A 24,485-nucleotide genomic window follows, 5' to 3' on the forward strand; every position below is an offset into this window, starting at 1 on the left:
TTCTGATAGCAATGGACGCGTCGGGTTACACCCCCATCGGACACATACCACAAATATAAGCTGGGGGGGGAGGGTGGCGGAGGGGTAGGGTGCACCTTGGGGGGAGGGGGGGCGTGTTTAAGCTAGTTTGTAAAGAAAGGGCCCCGTGGTGGCAAGATGTTAACTACCTCGACTGGTATGCACGAGGTGATGGGTTCGATCCTGACCCTGACGCGTATATTTGGAGTTTGTGTGTCTCTCTCGCTCTGTGATCGCGTGGATTTTTCTCCGGGTCCTCGGTTTTTTTCCCCCTCCACATTTATAATCAACATACGTTTAGAGTATTTGGCTACTGCTATAAATGCCTACGCGATAAGCCACTTCGTTGGGCGACCATTTGTGGCCAGGTCGATTCTGGGAAGAAAAAAAAGTCTATAAAGCTCAGTGGGCCTTACCTGGTAAAATAAAAATAGTATATTTTAAAATAGTTTTTAATTACCCTCTCAATGCCCCACCCTCCCCTCCCTCTGCGGAGCACGACTCGAGTTCAGGCAACGAGGGGTGTGTGGGTGGGTGTGGGTGGGTGTGTGGGTGGGTGTGTGGGTGGGTGTGTGGGTGGGTGTGTGGGTGGGTGTGGGGGTGGGTGTGTGGGTGGGTGTGTGGGTGTGTGGGTGGGTGTGTGGGTGGGTGTGTGGGTGGGTGTGTGGGTGGTGTGTGGGTGGGTGTGTGGGTGGTGTGTGGGTGGGTGTGTGGGTGGGTGTGTGGGTGGTGTGTGGGTGGGTGTGTGGGTGGGTGTGTGGGTGGGTGTGTGGGTGGGTGTGTGGGTGGGTGTGTGGGTGGGTGTGTGGGTGGTGTGTGGGTGGGTGTGTGGGTGGGTGTGTGGGTGGTGTGTGGGTGGGTGTGTGGGTGGTGTGTGGGTGGGTGTGTGGGTGGGTGTGTGGGTGGGTGTATGGGTGGGTGTGTGGGTGGGTGTGTGGGTGTGTGTGTGGGGGGGGGGGGTTGTGGGACCGGTGACTGCGTGCGCGCGCCACTGCAGCCCTCACCTGCTTCACACGAGAGCGGGCGGCACATGGCGGGGCTGTACACCTGCGCCGCCAGGTCCTCGAAGGTGCTCACCTCCCGCTGCTGCTTCACGATGGCCTCCAGGTACCGCGACCGCTCTTCGTAGCTTGAGAAGGAGCGGTGAGCGGTAGGGGAGGGGGGGGTGCCGTCAAGGAAGCCGACAGGTGCGCTCGCTTGCTCTCTCTCACTGCCCCCCAGCGGGAATGGTGAAACGAGGGGGGGGGGGGGGGGGGAGGGGCCTGCAGATTTTCCCAGCGGGTCCCTCTGCCGAACACGGCGCTGGAGCAGCACGTTCACCGCGAAGCAGGAGAGCTTTGGCGTCGAGTGCCCGAGCGCAGAGTAAACCTGGCCACCTGCCGCCTTTCCCTTGCCCCATCGCCTGCATGTTTGGAGTTTTGCCCGTTTCCCCTCAACATTTAGCAGCGCGCATTTCGATTACTCAAATAGTTTTTCTGCTGCAAATTTTCACGCGACAAGCCCACTTCGTTGCGCTATGATTTGCGGCCAGGTCGCTTCTGAAAAGGAAGCTAATAGATCAGTGGGCTTTACCTGGTAAGATAAAAATAAAACTAGTTTAGTTTTATTTAGATATATTTCTTTAAGTGATTTGTTTACCTTTCCTATGCTTTGTTTTTGTATCGTTTGCTGTAACCTTCTGACTCGCAACCTCCTGGACATCTGAAAAAAAGAGCTTCATAGCTCATCGGATTACTCCAGTAGAAATATTCTGATTGTGATTACGGCTGAAAATTATGGGTTAGAAGAGACGATGAGGGTACATTTAAGCACCGCACACAGGGAGCAAAGGTGAAGAGACAAAGTGAAATTTGATTAATTTTACACGTGATATTTACGTCATGATGCCTCGCTGAAATAAAAAAAAACTATCGCTCGGCACACACATTGCACGCACACGGTTATTAAACCATTTGTGGTGAAAGAATGAATTTTCACTGTGGAGGCAAGCGAGTGAACATATTGAGATCTGCTTATTAAATGTATGCATGCTCACGCGCATTATATTGACGTTTCGATATGGCTATGCTTAACATCAACAAGCTTAATGTGTTGACATATGATTCAGAGCTTTCGTACTTAAAGCATAATATAACCACATTTCCTTTTTATTTTCTCGTGATGTTTTTGTTAGACTGCCTCCGTTGGAAATAACAAATGATATATGATAAAGAAGCATTACTCTCTTACATCGTGTTGGCTCACTATTTAACGTCATGCAAATCAGTGCATGGAATGAATATGCAACAAAAATACATTATTAATAGTCTGGGCAAGAAATACTCGGCTTTTTGCTTTACAAAATGTGCAAACGCAGCTGCACAACGATTCCTACAAATCTATATTCGTTTGCTCACGACAACAACAACGACAAAACGTGTATTTTACGCGAGGTTTGAATTTTGTCCGATGCATCTGCAGGTCTCATTACAGGCGTCGGCATTGTTGCTCTTGTCGGGACAGACAGTGCGACAGAGGCCCTCTGCGGGTCCCTGTGGGGCTGCCACACAGACAGATTGAGATGTCACGGCTGGCCGAGGAGCCAATGAGCGGAGAGCCCGACGGGGGCAGGGGGGGGTGTTTAGAGGACAGTCGGGTGGACGGAGGCAGAGAGATGGCAAGAGGGGCGAGCGATTAGGGCCCATGAGGATGACACCTGCCAAGCGAGACGACGGGACACGCCACGACGTGCCAGCTGAACCCCGGCTGACCGAGCCTGCACGTGCATGCTTAACCTTGGAATTGTGTGTTTTTCTTCTTCTTCAGACATTAGTATATTTACGGTTGGATGCTGGGCTTGAAATTGATCGTTAACGAAATTACCCTTCCACCCCACCCACCCCATCCAGCGATTCGATTGTGTCATGATGCAGGGGTTGCAATTCGATAAAAAAATGTTTTTTTACTCGGTTTGACATTCGTATCGTTTGTACAGTTTGGTTCACTCAGACAGTAAAAATGTCACAATAAGATGACGTGCGCAAGTAATTTGCACGATCCGATACCCGTATCATAAGCGTATGGATCGATTTTCATCAAGATTCGATTCATTGTTACATGTCAAGTCAGAGCCACACCCTGCTGCCTTCTCCATCACAAACTACTAACACACGGCAGCCAGCATTCATTTCACGTGTCAATTTGAGGGCTGGTCATCAGAAAACGGCTTGAAAATTTAGTTTTCATCAGGCCCCATGACGCCACAGTGGCGAGATGTTCACTACCTCGCCTGGTATACAGGAGGTCGTGGATTCGATCCCGACCCTGACGCCTGTTTATTTGCAGTTTGCGTGTTCTCCCGATGGTCATGTGGACTTTTCTCCCGGTCCCCCGGTTTTTCCCTCCGCATTTATAATTAACATGCATTTAGAGTATTTGGCTGCTATAAATGTACACGTGATAAGCCACTTCGTTGAGCTATCATTTGTAGCCAGGTCGCTTCTGAAAAAGATCTATATAGCTCAGTGGGCCTTACCTGGTAAAATAAAAAGTTTAGTTTTAGTTTAGTTTGTAGTATAGTCTCCAACTATTACCCACTTATCTCTCTGGCCTATGTGCTATGAATAAGTGCCGCATCCTGAAATGTGCCTTATTATATATATCTCCAAATAAGGCAGTGTTTACCGACGAATTTGTTGCGTTTATAGCATTTATTTCAGGTGGTTAAGCCTATGCCAAGTAGAGTGCTCGTGCCAAGTCGAGGTATTACAACTGTACAATTGTGTAGGGCCAGGTATCACAGAAGGCACTCGTGGTAAAACACGCAACGGCCGTTCAATCATCAATGCACGAACATATGTTACACACTCGGGGTCATCGAAAAGTCAGAGGTAATTAGACTCACGCTACGATAATTTATTTCTGTTCTTGTTTCGCGCCTCTCACCCAAGGCTCTGACCGTGTATTTTTGGCACCTCAAGCAAGCGTGCTGACACTCGCCACGCACACTGGGGTGGCTTGGTTGAACAGGAATCGGCATAATCGTGTGCCGTGTGAAGATGTCCCATTAGCAGCTCTGCGTGCCGTGTACGTTTGGGTGTGTGTGCGCGCGTGCATGCGCTCATGGGGAGCCGGTAATGCAACGGTTAGCGCACTGTGCATTGAACCCGGTGCCCTGAGTTCGATTCTCGCTCATGGCCAACATAAGTGTGTGTGAACTGGTCCTGGGCCTCCCCTAGATCGATTCAGCCTCAAATGAGTACCTGGTGTGGTGTGTAAACATCGCCACTGGGGAGACAAAGGTGGCCGAGTGTTGTACAGGTCACCGACTCCCCCTTGTGCCGTGCCGGCCTTGATAGGTGCTCGCTAACAGCACTTGCCCCAACAGTATGTTAAGGCTATAGGGGGGATCTTTGTCTCTGTGCGTGCGCTTGAAGTATGCTTTGCGGGGTAGTGGTAAAATATCCCGAAAATGGCAGTGATTTTTGGCTTGCTTACAGATCACGACACTTCATAACAACTTAATCACAGCCATTTGTTGGTGATGGCAACTGTGTGAACATACTTCTCCATGCTGGTCAGGATGGGTTTGGGTAGTGGTGTGGGGTGGTGGAGTGGGGTAAGGACCGTTTCAGATGTCGCATATTATAGCCAGGAATCGAACTTAGGTGGCGAGGTTCAAAGGATAGCGCGCTAACCATCGCGCCACCGCTTATTTAAACACATACCTAGAAGACGAGTACATTATGCATGCGACACATGTCGACATTAGTGCTGAGAAGACAAAAGCAGCTGGGTTTGGTAGCGACACCACAACGGTGCTTGTGCGTGAAGAGACAGTTTTCATCGGCGTTCATTGATAAGCGCTTGCTAAAAAACGTCAAAGCGGTAAAACTAAATGATCACCGTTGTCTTTGTGCATAAGTGAATGCTATTCCTTGATTGATATCATCCCTGACCCCATTTGCAACAGATTTTTCTCTCATTTAAAGCAAATTGACCCGGGTTTGGGTTTACGCACGATTATCGGGAGACAATATCGACCTTGCGTAATCGGCCTCTCGCTGCGCGCGCCTGCAACTCATCGGACGGGTATGGATTTTGGGACAGAAAGAAAGCCGTGCGACTTGCTAATACGGCCGCAACTCAGGGGGATGCGCTTAACCTGAACTCAATACAACTGCTCAGGAAAGATCTCGGGAGGCAGCGGAAGCTCTTTGTCCATGAGTCGAAGAAGCGACCGGCAACTGTGTTTTTTTGTTGTTGTTGTTGCCCGTGCCGTTTGTTTGCTCAGGATAAGTGCTTTGCCTGTCCATCCGCCGGCCGGCGTACCGGCCGGCCGCCACGTGAATAAAGCGACGCTTAATTTACCGCCTTCCGCCCGCAGACAATGACGAAAACCCCCTCCCCCGAGGCCTCGTTTGGGACGACTGCAGCCGCGCCGGCTGACGGCGACGTGGCGTGCGCTGGGCCGGGCGCGTGTCGCGTATCACGCACGGGCGGGCAGAGGCAGCCGGGCCTGGCTCTGGGAGGAGCGCGACAAATCGCTGAAAGAGGCAGCCGCAGCGGCCACCTGAGCCACGCGGCCGGCCGGGGGCTCCCCGAGTCCCCACGGCGATCTCGGAACAATCGCCGCCGATTCCCCCACGTGCCACCGTCGCCGTGGCGCACGCCGCCACCCCCCCCCCCCGTAAATACCCCCCCCCACCACCACCGCCCCCCATCCCGCCTCCCCCGCCGCTTTCCCTGCTGCCTCCGCAGTCCCTCTTTGCTACATGTCAGGTTTTTTTTTCTTCTCGAGCCGAATCCTCTGTGCCACCCTTCTCCATCGCTCGCGTCAACAAACAGCGAGAGGAAAACAATTGTCCCGCACTCGGGAGGTTTGCTAATTACGCTCGGCGTTGACAGAATGGCTTATTTCTCCACGTGTCCCCCGAGCCCATCAAGGCCCATTCTGCGCAAGCAGCGCAGGCGCCAGCAGGCCCCACAGCCATCCACGTGGAGCACAAATAAGAAGAACCCCACCCCCCCCCCCCTCCCCGTTAATTCGTTTAATTTCATATATAAACCTTCGGGTTTTTTCTATCTCAATTTTAAAATCACCCTCAAGGCTGTACTTGATGTGTACAAACTCATTAGGCGATATTGTGGAGCATTGTGGGTAAATGCATACATTCTGTGTCTCCACATATAAAAACGATTATGTTTTACTCCTTCGGCCTAATGGCTTTGCAGACAAATATTATCCAGCAGCATTTTTCTAGGCGAGCAAACTATGGACCGATTTTCACTTTCTGGGTTCTATCAGCAGTCAGGCTTAAACATATTGCTCTGCATTGGCAATCGGTTGATGGACTAGAATATAGGTTTTCGAGTACATGTGGAGACGGAAGAGTTCTGCTCATATATGAATCGCCATTGATGCTTCACACCAACGCATAATGCATTTGTACACAAAATGACATATAGCTTTAATGGCGATTCTAAAATTGTGATTGAACAAATTTTTTTTAGCAGTATTTAAACGGAGGTCATTCAATCAACATGTTTCCTTTGCTAAGCAATTACTTTATTTATTAATAGACTTTCACATCAGTGCTCATGGCGTACTGCCGTTAAAATATAATCATTAATTTATTAGCTCCTTTTATTCTGCTATGTCGCTTTAGGCCACATTGCATCTGGTCCAGCGAGTGCGTTTGAGCACGCAGTCCGAAATGATTTACTGTCGGAGGGCACAACCGACAAAATGCGAGTCTTGGAAACACTAAACCATCCCACGTTTACATATCGAATTCCACATTAAAGAAGACATTTACAAATTCATCCTATGCCGCAGAGTTTACACAGGTACATCTTGCCTAAGAGAAAAAAAAACAAATCAATATTGGGAGAAAACTAACACGTGTTAATCGGTTAATGTTCCACAAACAATAAGCCCAAACACAATGAACCTCACGATGATAAAAAAATTACTTTACACACGATGGCAGCGGCGGCGCATTTGCCGAATCGTGCTAGTAGCTAAAAAGGTTGTTAGGCATCCCAAGGCTAACGAGGCCTGTCTAATGTTTCCCCATTTGCAGGAGCGAGCAGGAAGCACGATGCAATGAACAATATAAAGTAGGGACATCCATAAACACGAGAAAATAATCGAGTCAGCAAAGCAGTGACACCAACGCGAAAACGCAGTTCCACCATTTAAAAACAATTGATGTCACCATCTCAATATATATAGGAATGCCTCGGTATGCTCAAAATGTTCAGAATAATACGTTTCCAATCCACTGCTAAATGTACTGTACGTTGAACTTCTTTCGCACCGTACGCAGCCAACCGTGCTCGCCGAGAGGTGCAGGGGAAGGACAACAAACTAAACGCAAAAAGGCAGTTCTAAAGAAATTCGTTTTCAATCGAGATGATTTAAAAGTGCACAACTCCAGTGGCTTCCTAATATCGGAAGGGAGAGCGTTCCAGACGGCCACACAAGCGCATCTGAAAGGGCGCTATTCAGTGACCATCCTTGTTCGATGGCCAGCCAAAATACGCTGAACGAAGGCCTCCCCATGCCACGTCAGTCACAGGGGTTGTCTGACTATACTTCACCAGTGCGGGTTGGTGAGGTGGAGGACCGTGGTTTGGACTCAAGCTCAGGTGCTTATTTATGTTTTTACCAGGTGAGGCCCACTAAGCTATATAGCTCTTTTTCAGAAGCGACCTGGTCACAAAGGATAGCTCAACGAAGTGGCTTATCGCGTGGAAATTTATATAGCACCCAAATACTCTAAACCAGGGGTGGGGAACCTTTTTTCTGCCAAGGGCCATTTGGATATTTATAACATCATTCGCGGGCCATGCAAAATTATCAACTTAAAAATTAGCCTGTTATATTTGGTCAAACATTTAATTAACTCACCCCAAATGTGATGGCTGGAACTGCTTCTCTTTGGTGAGGCGTGTGATGTTCGCTTGTATTGATGATGTTGCTACTCGCAACTGCTTTTCCAGGTTTGCTCCTAGATTTATTGATTTCGAGTCCCGCCTGCGGTTGCCTTGGCAGGGCCAGACCAAATGATTTTGCGGGCCTTATACGGCCCGCGGGCCGGACGTTCCCCACCCCTGCTCTAAACGCATGATTATAAATGTGAATGAAAAAATTGGAGCCGGTGAAAAATACACACGACCACGGGGAGAACATGCAAACTCCAAATATACAGGTGTCAGGATTGGGATCAAATCCATGCCCTCCTGCATGCCAGGCGAGGTAGTTAACATCTCACCACCATGGCACCCGTTTTTATAGCAGTGCCCTAACCACTGCGCGAGCGCTCTCCACCAAATATTTGTGCCGCAATAATTTCATACAAAACATCTGGGGATCTGCGAAAATTGTGAACAACTATATGCATGAAATAAATTAGTTTACTGCCAAAGTCCCATTTATATAGGAACACTTTTTTGTTCATAACTGTATTGATCTGAATCATGCCCATTCACTGAAATAACAAACGTTCACAATTGAACGTCAAATAAAATAACTGGACAATACGTTCTCTCACAATACGTTTAGAACATTTCACATCCGGAAACGTGAGGCTACTGAGAAGACAAAGAACCGGTCATCTTTGTTTACTGTTTTTTGTTTTACTCGACAGCGTTTTCGCAGCACTCATCCGCTTTGCTATGCAAATGTTATCATTAATATGCCAGGGAACAATACAGCATTACATACGCACATTGGGGGGGCGCGGACGGGTGTGGACAGAACACCGGTTACTTTGCATCAAATTATAGATGAACGTGTCGCGATACAAGCAAACAACGAGTAAGAACTGCGAGACAGCCCTCCCCGCGCTTTCCCACTTCACGGAGCCCGATGATCAGAGAGATCTCTCGTCGAATGAGCTCCTAACTTGCGATATAAAAGCCTACGGCACGGCACACCAAGAAAGCTCGCACGCACGCAAATCGTCCTCTCGCGCACGCGCCAGGATGAACGGAACAGCTCTGGGGACAGACTGTCAGACACGAGAGGGGCTGCGAGTAATCTCATACCCCCCCCCCCTCGTGTGCCGCGTGCACACTCCCCTGTGCAAACAAGTCTTGGGGGTGGTTGTTTTTTTTTAACTCTCTCCCCGTTGCTGTTTTTTTTTGCTGCTCGCTCCCCTCCGCTGTGCCTGGTAATTTCCGCCCTGGTAAGTGACTCACCCAAGTGTGAATTCGCCCGCACAATGGCGCACGCACACACGCACGCACGTACGTACACACACACACCAAACGGATTCGACGTTCTTGCCACCTTAAGCTTATTCTCTCGTACGGAGGTGGGAGGGCTTAATCACGCAATACAATCGCGAGTGAATGTAGTTAAATAAGCTGCGCTGCTGCGCGCAGATTCAACCGCAAAAAAAACCCTACACTTTATAGGCAAAAAAAATTCATTATTGTGTACCGTGTTTTTTTAAAATTCATAAATACGCACAGCGCATGCGTTACTGACCAGTGTGTGGGCCGCATTACAGAGAACATTAGGAATGGCACGAAATGTTATATTAGTGCCATAACCTTTTTTGTTTCCAATACACTCCTACAATTTAAATGCATTTGCAACAGAGGAAATGTCGTTGGAATTATCTTTCGTGAAATAGTTGTTGAAATAGTGCATCTGTAACCAGGGAGCACCCGACTTTTGCAAACAAAGGCTTTGTAAATGTTTTCAAAAAATTAGAAAATTGTAATTTTACAATGTTAATGAACGATAAACAAAACCTTTATGTTGCCAAAATATCTGGTGATTAAACACCGAAAGAAAGAAAAAAAATCCACAAATCAACAAATTGAAATTTAACACAATTAGTTACGGCTTCATTTGCCATCGAGAAAAAAAAATCAAAACAAATTTCTACAGACTATTTATACAAGCCAAAAAGACACGCACGGCAAAAAAACATTCTATAATTTACATTAAGCCGCAGCTTGAGGAGGCAGTCATCCAGCAGTGGATTGACCATGGCCGATGATGCTGAATTGTAAAATAATATGACGTTTAAAACAAAAAAAAGAACAACCACACGTCCTAATGCACCGATTTAACCAAGCGCCGCCCACATTCGTTTTAATGGAAAAGGAAGGTTTCCAAAGGGTTTTAATGCCTTCAAAATTATACAAGCGTCATCGGAGTAAATGTTTCCATCGCATAGGCAAATAGTAACATCTGTTTTTGTACGGTACAGCGGACGAGGCACTGGCTGCTTAACAGGACAGGTAAACACTGGCAGGTGTCCTTTTATCCTAAATTGCAAACATTCGGTTAGCGGAAAGCAAACAGCACTGGCAACTGAAAGGAAGAAAAAAAAATCTGGCTTTTTCACAGCCTTGGGAGATGAACAAATTCTCATCATTGTTACTCGGGTCAGCATCACTATTGCCGTTACAATATTTACAGCGGTGGTCCCCCCCCCCATCCGCCCCTACGCGGAGCTCGTAAGATATATCGTGGTTTTGCATTACTTACATTTTTAAAATTCTCTCATACGCACAATATTTTTTCTTTTACAAATGAGAATATTCTTAGGATTAATCTTTCCTCCCCCCAGTCAAACCCCCCCCCCCTCAAACATGCTTCTGTTATCCATTACCAATCCCACACATCAGTCCATTTTGGCACTTGGTCATTTTCCGAGGAATTCATTATTAATAGGCTACGACTACCGCTTGAACGACTAAAAAAAAATAGTGTGCGAGAAAAATCTTCCAAAAATGTACCATCCCTCCTCCAGGAGAATGCACCTTTCCATGCAATGCCCCCACCCAGCCCAATCATCCTCACCGTGGCACGCAAAGAGCGGCAAAGGTTAATGGATTCCAATCTGCGGGATAATTCCTACAGCGCCCGGCCGCGCCGACGGAGGCGGACGGGCGGACGGGCGGGGGGTGCGAAGGGCGTGCCGCCGGGTCTGGCCGGTCACAGCGCCACAGAGCCGCCGTTAATTGGGCCGTGGGGACGTAGGTGAGTGATTAGCGTGGGGAGTAAGGCGGAGGTTGCGGCAGGGGGGGGGGGTCTGAGTTGCTGGGCACCACCTCCCAACCCACCCCCCCAAACTGGCCCCCACTTCCATCCCCCTACCCAAGGCATGGGCTTTCATGCTGCGTGTGTGCTTTGCGGAGCCAGGTGGGCAATTACAACAGTTATTCTTAACAACGGCATGAAAGTAATTGGAACGCGGTCCAGAAAGTCCTCCAGACCCAGTGTGAGTGCTAACCGTCGCGGCTGTGAAGAATTATCCGCATAGATTTTCTTTCTTCCCTTTCCCCGGAGAAAAATCTATGACAAACGAAACACGCGGTAACAATGTTTTACAAGTAAAATGTCGAATTTGAAATTAGTGCTTTAGCTAGACTGAGGCCGATAAGTGGTTTTGCATTGTGTGCAAAAATGGGAACAAAATGTAATGTCAATGTGCAATTTTTACATTCTTTATATTTTTTATTGTGGGTTTTCCATCAAATAAGCATATATTTGTTTACAGCTCGCTGTGGATCAACGGCTGGATGGAGGTATCCCCATGCTATGTCGGTCACGGGCGGGGCGGTTTGACCACACTTCGACATGCTGAACAAAGTGGGTGGGTTAATGGAAGGGGGATAGATAGGGAGGGGGGGACCCCAGGACCGGTTCAGATATCACTCGCCACCGACGTCAGCCATGCAGTGGAACTTGGGGAACTCGAGGTTTATAGGCAGCGCGCAAAGCGCTACGCCACCACTCCGTTCAATTAAATCATTGTACATCGGTGCACAAAGACCTGCAATGAACATGGATCAAGCAACCCTGACGTTGCCAAAGAAAATGTAACAAATAAAAATCGAAAAATGCAAAGGCACATCAGGTGACAAATACTGGGAATTACAATGAGAGAGAGAGAGAAAGAAAGAGGAACACGTTGGATCGCAGCGACGTAAGAAATGTAAGCAGTCCTCTACAGGAACACCTCGCTACGATGGCCGCGGCAAGGGCGAGACGGAAAACGGAATGGCAAACCGAACGAAGGGGAACACGCCAGACAGCATGCCCATCACGGAGATGCAGCGATGAGTTTAGCGATGGGGAGGCTCTCATCCAGCAGTGGATTGATCATGGCTGTTGATGGTCAATAGAAGATAATTTCTGTCTCGGTGTGATGACACTTCATAAAGACACCTCAGTATTCACAAGTTGGAACAATTATAAACGTTTTGCAACACTGACGGCCAACTTTTAATTGCCATTTCTTCTTACAATGAATACAACCCATTAACGAGTAAGGCCCATAAAGGGCATGTATAAAAGTGTTCAAAATTAATAGAATATTCAAGCCATAGACGACTCTAGATGGATTTCCATATTAATGCTGGCACATTTAGCATCAGTTCAGAACTCCAACTTTGAAAATAATAAGGCGAGTACCATTTCAATTAAGACACTCGCTGAAATTTGATATAGAAATTATTTTCAGAGCGGACCATTTTTTTCCTTTGTACGTTTGTCGAAAAGGGACAATGGAAAGTATTTGAACACATTAACCGTTCCTCCTGAAGCAAAATACTTGCAACTCCAAAGGCAAAGGACAATGGGCAGCCCTGAAACCAAAGTATAGTTTCTATAAATAGGGTGTAGTTCACCTGAGGATTGCTGGAGGCGCATCGCTTATTAATAAGGCCACATCCGAATGGTTTAGGTCAGTGGTCCTTATGAAACGCTGCAAGAGAACGCATCCACAACCCAACACCTCGCACTGTGCTCTGCACTGCACGTCCACTCAAACGTCATGGGACAGTCAATGGCGGAGCCAGGATTTTCGGTTAAGGGGGCAACCCCTCCAGCAATGAAAAATGATAGGAGTTGTTAGTAAGGACTTGTCCCTTGCTTTTCATTCGACGCGTGCGGCGATGGCGCAGCCATCGATCGAGGGTCGAATTCAAACCGTGTGTGATCGTCATCATGCTCGCTGAAGGTGTTGGCCTGTGTACTGTATACGCAACTGCGCACAATTATGCGAGTCACTTATAACTGCTTTGCCGTTACCTATTGCCAATTATTTACTCCGATTTTTGTCCTAATATCTCATAGAAACCCTGGCACATAATATGCTACACAGTGGCAGTGGGAGTCGTAAAATGCCGATTTATTACTAATAAACCCCAATGATTCGATCGAAATTAGGGATTTCGATCGGATCATTGGGGGGGCACGTGCCACCCCCCCCCCCCCCCCACTGACGGAGCCAGTGGGGGCAGTCCCGTTACTCTTCCCAATAGCCAGGAACTAGATATTAAATTCTCAAACAGCCAATTATTTACCATCTATTTAGCGCTGTGCAGACACTTTATGATATCACAGACGTGACGGTGATGTTTATACGCTTTGGAGAAGGGCCAATGCCCAAAGCGTCGCCTATTTATATTTTTGTTATTTTAAGGCCACAGTGTTCTTGACGATTGTGTCGAGCGTTTTATTTATTTTTTCGTGATGGTGAAGCGTTCTGTGAGCTAATCGTCTGAAGGCTACATTAGTTCGGCACGAACAAAAACCGCTTGCGCAAAACGAATCCAACCGTGGTGGACAAGAGAAGGGTCACAAACGAGAGAGGGGGCCGTTCGTTAGATCCCGCTCGCTGCGTCGTCAGGGAGCAGAGATCGATTCGAGGGTCTCACTGGGGTCGTTCTTCAAGAGCGCCGGAATAACTGCTGCCACAACAGTTGTCGCGAGCCTGGTAACAGCAAACATATTTTCCTCAAATTTGTTTTCATTTACTCCAACTATTTTTGGGAGTCACACTTTCATAAGAAAAATCATAGTTTGCAATACAGAGAAAAAGTCTAAGCGATGTTTTGTTCAAATGAGCATTGAGTACGACGCTCAGCTCCTGCATACAGTCCTAAGCCTGTGGTGGAAATTCCTCATTCCTATGGTGGGGGCAAGTCCATCCCCAGGAAAACCACTGGCGACCTCCCCACAAAGTGGTACTCATTGTATCGTCACCAGAGAAATGATGGGCTGAGAGTCAACCCCCCCCCGCAACCCCCCTGCACCCAGGATTTAGGTCATTCAAAGCTTGGTTGTCACATCCAGTGCATGCGTGCGTCTTCCTAAGTGACGTCTTCAGAACAGCAACTCAGCCAACGAGCCATGGACACGGAAGGTAGACACAATTTGAAAAGCCACTCGTTACCCGGGCCTCTGAACACCCTCCCCCCCCCCCCCACCAGTCCCCCTTAATAAAGTCGTTCCAATCACCCTCAGGGCGAGGAGGATCTGCAAGTACCAAAAAGGCAATCAGTTGAACGTCCGACCAGCGGCTGAGGTCGGACGGCCGGTGTAACGTGAGATTCCTCCACGATCCAGGAGCGAGAAATCGACAGGTGGTGGTGGTTGTTGACAAAGTTCTCGGTGTCTCGCCTCTCTCTCCAGCTCTGCCGGTGTGTCTGCGATTACACAACCACCACCACCACCACGAGGGCGACGGCGGCGGCGATGACGACGGGTGCTCCCGCCGTAACGAGGTAAAAGCTTTAACGGATTACACGAGCGAGCGTGCAAGTGTGGTAATACGGCGCCTCGCGCCGCGTCTCGGGCTCGAATCGTGCTCGGGCGTTGTCCCACAGAAGCGACCCGCCGATCGGTGAAATTGGCGCCGACAGTCAAGTTCATGAAGGTATCTTTCGATTGAAAGCTTTTCGTGACTGCAGGGATTCATCTTCTTTGTTCTTTCGGTAAAGTCACGTAGAAGGGAAATAATAAAATAATAAAAATAAAACATTCTAAATCTCACCTGGATGCTGAGAATTATTTAATAAAATAATAAAAATAAAACATAATCACTCTCACCCGAATGGTGAGAATTATTTTATTATGTTTTATTTTTATTATTTCCCTTCTACGTGACTTTACCGAAAGAACCAAGAAGATTCATGAAGGTAATATCGGATTGGGTAAAACGGACCTCTATCGATAAACAATTGTGTGCGTTTAGAGCAGTGGTTCTTAACCTTTACTGCAGCTGTGCACCCCTTAGCTTCTCAGTCGTAAAATAATTGTATAATGTTCATGAATGGATCGGGGTTGGTGAAACAAAGTAGCTGTGTACTTACGTGCCCGTGCTCAATTTGTGATTCGATGATTTACCTTCGACACAAATCTGTCTGTGTCTCGCACCCCCAGGGGCTGCGTGCACCCCAGGTTAAGAACCACTGCCTTAGACCTATCGTCATGGTCGCGCAAGTTTGCGTGATTTGGTCTACTTCATTCCTAACGACGTGCCTGAAACAGAGTTCTCGTTTTTATTTCAATACTACTTCTGAGTCACAGCTGCAACGTATTCCTATAAATGCCTTTGGATTGGAACGGTCCCTTTATACCTTCATTTTCAAAAGGGCACATGCTCTCATAGCACATTCCAAATAGCCTGCACATACGGCTCGTAATGAGTGACATATCAGTCGACGTCCAATGGATTTATCAGCTTTTGTCTCAAAACTAATAGAATATTTCATCCTAGGCAGTGGCAATTTACAAAAAAAAATGCAGAGTGTTTAATTTCCCTCCGAGGGCAATCCTATCTAGGCTCACTACTAAATTATATATTTATCCACAAAACCCGTAATTGTATTAGGCAGTATAAAATAAATCTTTTGAAAGCCTATGGTTGGGGGGAAAAGAATACAGAAAAAATACAACCATAATTTGTAAAGAGCCCGACTACTGACCACTTAGACCAAAATGTTACAAAAAAATTACCGGAAGGCATCTGCGACAAATTAAAATTTAAATGAAAATGTTATCACACATGTGCGTGAGTTATTCATTCGCAGCACGACACGGCGCGTTTAGCATTTCAAAAAGCCTCATCAAGAGGCAAGCGACCTTCTCTCTTTCATCCCAGGTATTCAACACATTGCAAATTTTACCAACCTCCTTTCAGCCAATGCTAATTCTTATGGCCGCACACGCACGCACACACACACACACACCTCTGAAGCATCTGGGACTTGACGAATCCCTCAAATTACCACTTACACGCAGTGAAATAAGATCCCGTTTCCAATGAAACCTCATACAGGACAACATTTACATCAAAATATCATATTGGCAAAGCATCCACTTTGTTTAACAAGGGCACTTACTACTTTTGACAGACAAAAATAATTGCAAGCAGGTGGGCAACATCTTATAGTTGAAACTAGATGCTTTTTATTATTCCGTTTGGCCTCGATGTGCCACGAAGTGTAATGCGTTCCCATTTCATTCGTCTATTCCATTGCAATTTCTATGCCACGAATGAGACTCTCCAGCAAAAAAAAAAGAATATATAAAAGTTTTTTGGACAATGGGAAGATCTTTGGTTAGGAGTTTGTGTCTAATGCAGCCTTAATCTTGTTTGCAGGAACTTCAGAATGAGCCAAACAAGTAAAACATAAAACCGGGTTACAAATCACGAGGAAACACGCAGACATTGTGAAATATAGACACAAGTATCGATTATATTATATTATCAATGTCTGCCTTGAAAGGTTTACAATCTTTCGCAGAGAAATCTACTTTCAAAGCTCTCATTTCTGTTCTCTGATTACAGCCCGGCTTTTTACAGGTGCTGTTGACGGTTGTGCTGTACACAGCTCTCCGATGCGCTTTCTGGGTCATACCACGTGCTGCTCGGCACGGCGTCCGACGTTTCGCTCCCACGTGCCGGCAGCTTCTTCAGGAAATGTCTTCATTACTCACTTCCTAAAGAAGCTTCCAGTGCGTGGAGCGAAACGTCAGGACATCGTGTCGAGCAACACGCAGTCCGACACCATGAAACGCACCGGAGAGGTTCAGAAAAGCCGAGTGGGGTACAATATTACCAGAGAGCTGATACAGAAACCCATATTGTGCAGGGAATTGTGTGATCCAATAACAACAAATATTGAGCATTTAAATACTAACACTGTGAGCCAAGTGGTTAACATTCCCCCCCCCCCTCCACCACCACCTCCCCTCCCACCCACCTGGGTGATTCAATAAATTGTAGCAACTCTGGGTGAATATTCGATTCAAGAATATATCTATTTTTTTCTTACAATGTGGTGACATTGCTGGACAATGAAGGATGACAGAGGCTTGGGAAGCTTGCGATCCAGCAGTGGATTGATCATGGCTGACAGTGATGATGATGGTGACAGCGTGGTGAATGTAGGCGGCACGAGTTGGTGCTGGGATTCACACACAACATGCAAATGAAAATACGTAAATTCTTACACGAGTGATTCGATGCATATATCATCGAGAGACATTGATTGATCAAGTGATGCATTGTTACGCCTCTGTTAAGCAGGGTACCATAGCACAGCTGTTAAATCACCGTTTCGTCTTGTCCATACTGTATTAAACCACCACAATACAGGACACAACACTCAGTCCTTTATACTGCCCCCACTTTGGCATTGCTGCCCATCACCTACACTGACTAAGAAAGGTAATCCTGCTTATCTCTTTTGCCTTCAATAGTGCTGTTGTAATGCTGGTCACTTGGTGATTGGGCCTTTGGACCGAGAGCTCTACAACCATGATTATAAAAAAAAATTGCCTTAGCTTAGCCAGAGTAAAAAAAACACTGTGGCAGGTGTCATTTTAGAGGGGCATCTTGAGTAAACACAAAGAGAGAAACAATAGCTGGGAATAATGTACGTGGTTATTAGCACCACGTTTGATGTCAAGAGTAATTGCTGTGAATTTACTCAGAGATTCACAATGCGGGGCCCAGTCCTTCTCCAGCACCCTGCATTGGACACAGAGGGCAGTGCAGATCTGTGCGACTGCTCAGCTGGCTAATGTGAGCAAGCGAGCCAGCCGGCCAGCCAGCCAAGGGAGCGATGATCGGCTTCGAATATCACATAGAAGCGATGGAAGCGTTCGCTCGGGCTACTGGGCAGTGCCGTGATGTTAAGGACGCGCATCTCAAGACGCTTTAGAGAAGACGTGGGGAAAATGTGAGGAGCGCAGACCCTGCTATTTATTGCTCAGCTATGGGAAATTACCTTCGACGTGATATTTTCCGTTTGTATGGTTAGAATGAATGACATTGTGACTATGAAGTTGCCTAATTTCAACTGCAACCATGCGTATCATCATGTAGAAAAGCAGAGATAACGAAACGTGAAATAAAAACTGCAATATGAATGCAAGTAATCCCGCCTCAATGTTAAATAGTGGTTTCGTCATGCGCGCATGAATCGATCGATGTTGAATATTCCAGCTTATGGTAAGTGCATCGAATCGTGCAAGTGGGATTCCATACACAAGCTGCCAGTCACCACGTGTAACTAAATTCCTCTGAAAGCATCCCGTCTGATAAAATCTCAGAAGCTAAGCAGGATTTTGAGTCCGCGACAGTGCTTTGATGGACATTGATATGAAGAGTTTATCCCGAGATTAAGTGTAAATGCTACAATAAAAAAATGAAATGTAACATTTACACCTGTGAAATATTTGAAAGACCTATTCCTTGTTAAGTGCCAGTGTAACATGTGCATTGACATTTCCAATGACACTGACGTGTGTGAACAAGTAACTGATTATGTGGCGGTTAGCGCGCTGCGCTACGAACCTGGCAACCAGAGATTGATTCACGCTCACGACCAACACCGGCGACGATTATCTGAAATGGTCCTGGGCCTTCCCTAGATTGACTCGGTCTCAAATAATTACCTGGCACGGTGTGTAGTAAACATCGTCACTGGGAAGACAAAGGCAGTCGGGCATGGTGCTGGCCACCCACCCCCTCGTGTGCCGTGCTGGCCTTCATAGGTGTTACTCATGAACAGTACTTGCACCAACAGCCTGCTAAGGCTTTACGATCAAGAAATATGAGCACACAGTAACATAAGGCAACGCTTATCAAAACATTCACGCATGCAATCAACGATGTGAACCTAATTTCAACACGCACTCCAAAGGAGGTTGGCTATTTAAAACGCGAATAATAATCATCATAAGGCTTTACAGGTGTTTGTGTATCCACACGTCCAACACCTCTCAAGGCCCTTTTTTCTTTGTGGGTGTAAAGCACCTGACAGCATACACCGTGCCATTCTCTAAGGCCGCATGCAATCGGTCGGATTACATGGGACTCCATGGGAACCGAAATGACACGGCAGAGAAATGGCGTTCTCTTTTTCGTAATAAAAAAAAAAGGCACGGTAGACAACGTCACCTAACGAGAATTTTCATGGCATACAGGGCAAGCAAGCGGGCAATAAAATAAAATATCTATCGACCACTTGAAAAAGACGTCAGCAGTGCTACCATACAGCACGCACAGTTCACCACACTGCAGCTGGTTACCGACGGCTTCAGCAAACAAGGCACCGGTGGGTATCAGGTGGTTGCCCGTGGTATCTGTGCACAAAGAGCGGCGGTGGTGTCCCCGCGTGTGACGTTGCATCCAGCTGGGTGGGGAGCAACGGTCAGAGGTCAGAGGCCGTGACTCACAATGTGGGGGTTGTCAGTTCAAATCCATGATTGCGGCTGACTAAAACCCTTCGGTTAGTGCTGGACACAACTGTATTTGCAAAATGTGATTTGTAACTTTCGTCCTTACTCATGTATCGATAGTGGAAATTTTATGTGCAATTTTGAGGGACTGTGTGTGTTGTCGTGGTGTGGTCTGGGACTGTTCTTGCTGTTGTTTTGTAGTCTTGCCCAAGCTTGTACTCATGCAATTTGAGGTTACATACTTTTTTCTACTTTACTTATTTTCTTTTAGTGATTTGCTTACCTTTCCGATACTTTACACTCCTATCGTTTTGTGCATTGTTCATTGTTGTAACTTTTTGACCCACCCCTACTTGGCATCTGTGAAAAAGAGCTCCAAAACTCATTGGGTTTCTCCGAGGATGAACAAAGATTCAGAAAGATTCCGATTCTGATTCCACTCTGAGGTAGATACAATGAAGATACCTTTGTGGGAAGTCAACAGTGGCTGTGCCTTCGATTTTTACTCCCACAACATAGATTTGCGGAATTTTAGAAAATGATTTGGCGTGATAATCAGGCGATGAGTGAAACTCTATGGTCGTTTGAATGTAAATAGCCCTTGGCCACGTGATACGTGTGCATTTGAGAGCACGTGTGCGTACTTCATACTGGACACAGTACACATGGGTGTAACATCTAGATGTAATATTTTCATTGATACCACACAAAAAAATACTTGAATTGAACATATGTAATCTTTAAGCATTCAAATTTTTTGTATATTTATGATAGCCTAATAAAGAGGTGTTATTTGTAAAGGTGTCCTGCCCTGTCAATTGACTATGCTCTTTGCAGTAATATCATCCTCATCGTCATCATCAGCCATGATCAACCCATTGCTGGGCGACGACCACTGTAATACATATAATATATGGCTTCACATGTTATATTCACTTGAGTGAAAACAAAAGACACTTTTTCGGTTTGTTACTAGCCCTCAGTTATTTTTTTGCACGAAAGCGATCGCACGCGAAGAACAGAGACTAATGCGGGTACATTTGAAATGTGTGTGAACAAAAAACAAAAACCCGGCTTTACAAAGAATACGCAGCATCCGTGAAAGAGGCTCCAAATCATATTAGACCTCACATTTCTCAGTTCAATGACAATGTGCGGAGCCAGCAAGGCAAAAGAGTAGCGATGCAAAGGGGGGAATAAAAGGGACGCCGTCCTTGAAAAAAAAGAGCTACAAAAAAAACTCAACAGAGGCAATTAATGTTGCCAGCGGCCACTCCATTGTCCTCCGTGTCCAACTACAAGCGCGGACTGTGAAGAGCCCCTCGTGCACATTCTCACACGGACAGCGATCCATTTCGTACTCCCAAAGAATGGGTCCCCCCGCGCGGAGACAATAACGAGGGGGTGCACCCCTCTAAAACCGTGCCCATGCCACCGCCACCCCGACTTCTACCCCCCCCCCCCCCGAACAAGGGGGGGGTGCGGGGGGTACAACGCAGGAGGAGCCGCTGGGCGTCCCAAGCCCCGCAATCAGGCCCCGCCATATGTCATGGCTTGGCCGCGGGCCTTTGTGGCGCGGTTATCAGCCCAGAGTCAGACGCCGAGGGGCGAAGCAGCTCCCATGTGAAAACCTTCCCCTCCGCGAGAAGCCGAAGCACCGGGCCCAGGCCCGCCCGTCCCGAGCGCTTAGCAGACGTGGGGGAAAAAAAATGTTCCACGCGAACCCCCCTACCCTACCCGCCCGCCCGCCCGAGTGAGCGAGCGAGCGAGCGACGGAGCGAGCGCTGTGCTTCCCCCTCCCAACCTCCGCAACTCCCCCAACCGACTAATCTGAAGTAGCAGATGGGGAAGCGGGGCCTGGAAAAAGGTGCCGTCAGCTGGTATGAAATTTTAATGACTTTCTCCAGCCATGTAACAGCAGTGGATGGCAGTCAAAGCAAGCAACAAAGCCAGCGGCAGCACAATAACCATCAGCAGCACAAAATCTGTTTACAGCTTTAAACATTAATTACTGGCTGCTGCTCTGTATATGCCATTAATGCCATTTGACAAACGAAGGGCGATGGATTGTGGCTGGGAATGGAACGCCGCTGGAGGGTTTTTTTTTCTTCTATCCCCCTCTCTTTTTGGAATTGTGGGCATTATCCTCAGAAACTAATTGGCTTGGAAAGCATGAAGATGCACATGACCGTCGCTTTCAGCACACTCACAACAAGAAACATCTCCGATGAGACATTCTTATCTTCTTATTATGTCGTGTCGGCAGAGCCCTTTCGTGTTGATTGGTACCCGAGCTAAAAATTTTAACAAGAGACCTCACTGATATTATTCGCACCAACCTACAAATCGTGTATTGGCACAAAATAAACCTATGAGATATTTTTGGTGGACACATTTGCAGACAATTTTTACTTTAATTTAATACATGTGGATTTAATCAGTTCATATTGCAATGCATAATTGATGTAAACACACCAATTCTGAATACCTAGTTTTTGCTCAAGGGAATTTTTCTGGCATTTATTTTAGCAGGTTGAAATAATATATAATTATATTTGAAAAATTAAAGCTTTGGGCTACCAGCTCTGCCTGCATTACACTTAGCAAGGTTGTTGATGTTTGTACAAAGTGGAGCACAAAGATTCAGCTTTATACTTTGCTGAATGCAAAACGCAGAGCTGAAGTCAAAAACTATTTCAGTACTCTGCATTCCAAGTACACAAAAATGCCTTATCAGACATTTCTGAAAATTTTTCTTTCATATACATGTTTGCAAAATAGCAACTAAAAGCACAAATGACCACTTTAATATTCAACTATATGCAGCCTTTGTTAAGAAACATATCAGGGGTGGCATAGAAATGGAACCACTGCACAATAATGCTAATTATTAAAACACATTGACTAAATATAAATGTTTCCCCCAGTACAAAACAGAGATGACAATCCATAGGTGCAGATTCAGCACCTAGGACAGTGTTCTGCGATGGGATAGAATGGTAGTCGGTGCCACTGCATTGTACCCACTCACGTGGCAAGTAACAATGCACAAATCAAAGTGAATGTTTGAACTCGTGATAAATGCACCAAGTTGTGTGCGCACGTGAGATAATCAATTATTTACAATGCATGTAAAGTGTATGCAAATTATATAGTAGTGTTGCATTTAGGTTAAAGGGGGGTTTTAAAAGATTACGAGATAGAGATAAACAATAATAAACAATATAAATGAGACGGTAACAAAGGGGATAAAATAGAACTGATTCGTGAATCTAAGTTTGACCCCAATTGTGAAAATTCAGTGCAACACAGCAGTGATTCTTTGTATCGTGCCAAAAAAAGACTGTTGGGGCAAGTGCCTTAAACAAAGACTAGCCGATGACTGAATATGACCAGTGAAACTACAATTTCATTCACTTACAAATGTGGAAGTGAATAATTGTCCTCGTTATATATATATATTTTTATAGAAATTTAAATATATACTTTGCAAAAACCAAACCTGCGTGGCAATGCACTCCAAAAATAGTGTATATTATGCCGATGAATTTTTATGGATGTATTTCCAATTAAAACAGACATTCCAGCTTCAAATGTCAGGGATAAGTGACTAATGTGTAGCAGAGTTTATATAAAAAAACTAAGGTAAATTAAAAGTTTGGCTTTGATTACCGTGTTGCAAGATGCAGAATTTCCCTCATTAAATAATAACCAAACGCATAACGGTTTTCAGGACGCAAAAAAAACTCTTTCCAGCTTTTAGAAGTTATTTAAATGATATTGTTTTGACATTTCAAAACAGCGTGAAAGTGCGTATGCACTTACTTTAGACACTAGTTCTATTATCTTTCTTGCGTCCTTATTATTCTGCTCAGTCCCTTCACGCGTTTGTCTTTCGAGGTTGTCAAACGTAACGAGCGATGAAACTGTGAATCAATTCATGCAAATTCTGCAAATGATATTTTCCTTACTCAATCTGACAAACGCAAAATGTTACTTTTCGGCTCAGACCAAATCTCTCTTCATTCCCTATACATACATATATATATAAAAAAATCCTTGCCACAAACGAGTGGAACATTATCAGCATGAACGTGTGTGTGAATTAAATCCATTGATCGGCCCATCCAGTGTAGAGCAGCATGCCGGATAGAAGTGCACAGAATGCATGGGAGGGCGTTGATGGGGAACGTTGAGGTTCAGCCACCTGGAGCTTCGAGAAGGACACAAAAAAAAGCGGCTCTGCTCGGTGCTTTTGTACATTTATGGAAGCGGCATTTTGTCAATTACAGTGCCATGCCAAATCGACTCTTCAGAAACACGTGTTCTCCCTCCAAGCATCGTAAATCTTCCCTCGAAAAACATCCTGAAGGAGAAGATTAGTTCATAATAGAGGGTTTTGGGTTGGATCGCGTAAATATAAATGCGTCGTTAAACCTGCCACCACCCGATACAGCCAATTAGTAAGGTTTGTCACGTAAAACAAAACATGCCAATTCGTTACAAGTTCAGCACACCGGTTTGTTGGAGAGTAAACCCACAACATTTACAATTCGAGTACGACATTTTGCCAGAAGATTAGTTCTGGATACAACCACATTAGCCAACGTGATTTGAAACTTTGATCCTTACCTGTGTATCGATACGTTCAATTTTAATGTGCAATTTTATTGAGGGACTACTGTGTGTGTTGTCTTGGCGTGGTCTAGGACTGTTCTGAATGTTGTTTTTTGTTGCCTTTGTCCAAGCTTGCCTTTTGTGTCAAAAAATCGGCAGGTATTTATGTACTCATGCAATTTGTATCGTTTATTTATTAATGTTAAGCAACTTCCTTCCTTTTTCGCCAGTCTGTTTGTTGTAACATGCTGATCCGCCCCCTTTTGGACAACTGTCAAAAATATCTTCATAGCTCATCAGATTATTGCACTCTGAATAAGAAAGATTATCATAAGAGTCTAGAAATAGGAGGGCTGGACGT

The 24,485-nt window shown here is 46.0% G+C and overlaps 1 protein-coding gene across 11 annotated transcripts in view; it reads right to left on the minus strand.

Annotated features, from left to right (window-relative positions):
* LOC144720052 (ral GTPase-activating protein subunit alpha-1-like) overlaps positions 1–24,485 on the minus strand; it is a 142,649-nt gene that overhangs the window by 4,584 nt on the left and 113,580 nt on the right. For all 11 annotated transcript variants that reach the window (XM_078596501.1, XM_078596497.1, XM_078596502.1 and 8 more), the window contains one exon: positions 1,023–1,147. In XM_078596501.1, coding sequence (XP_078452627.1) covers positions 1,023–1,147 — 125 coding nt within the window. The remainder of the gene's footprint in view (positions 1–1,022; positions 1,148–24,485) is intronic.

This window comes from Lampetra planeri, chromosome 7, assembly GCF_965212315.1.
Source record: "Lampetra planeri chromosome 7, kcLamPlan1.2.h2, whole genome shotgun sequence".
NCBI classification, from domain to species: domain Eukaryota; kingdom Metazoa; phylum Chordata; class Hyperoartia; order Petromyzontiformes; family Petromyzontidae; genus Lampetra; species Lampetra planeri.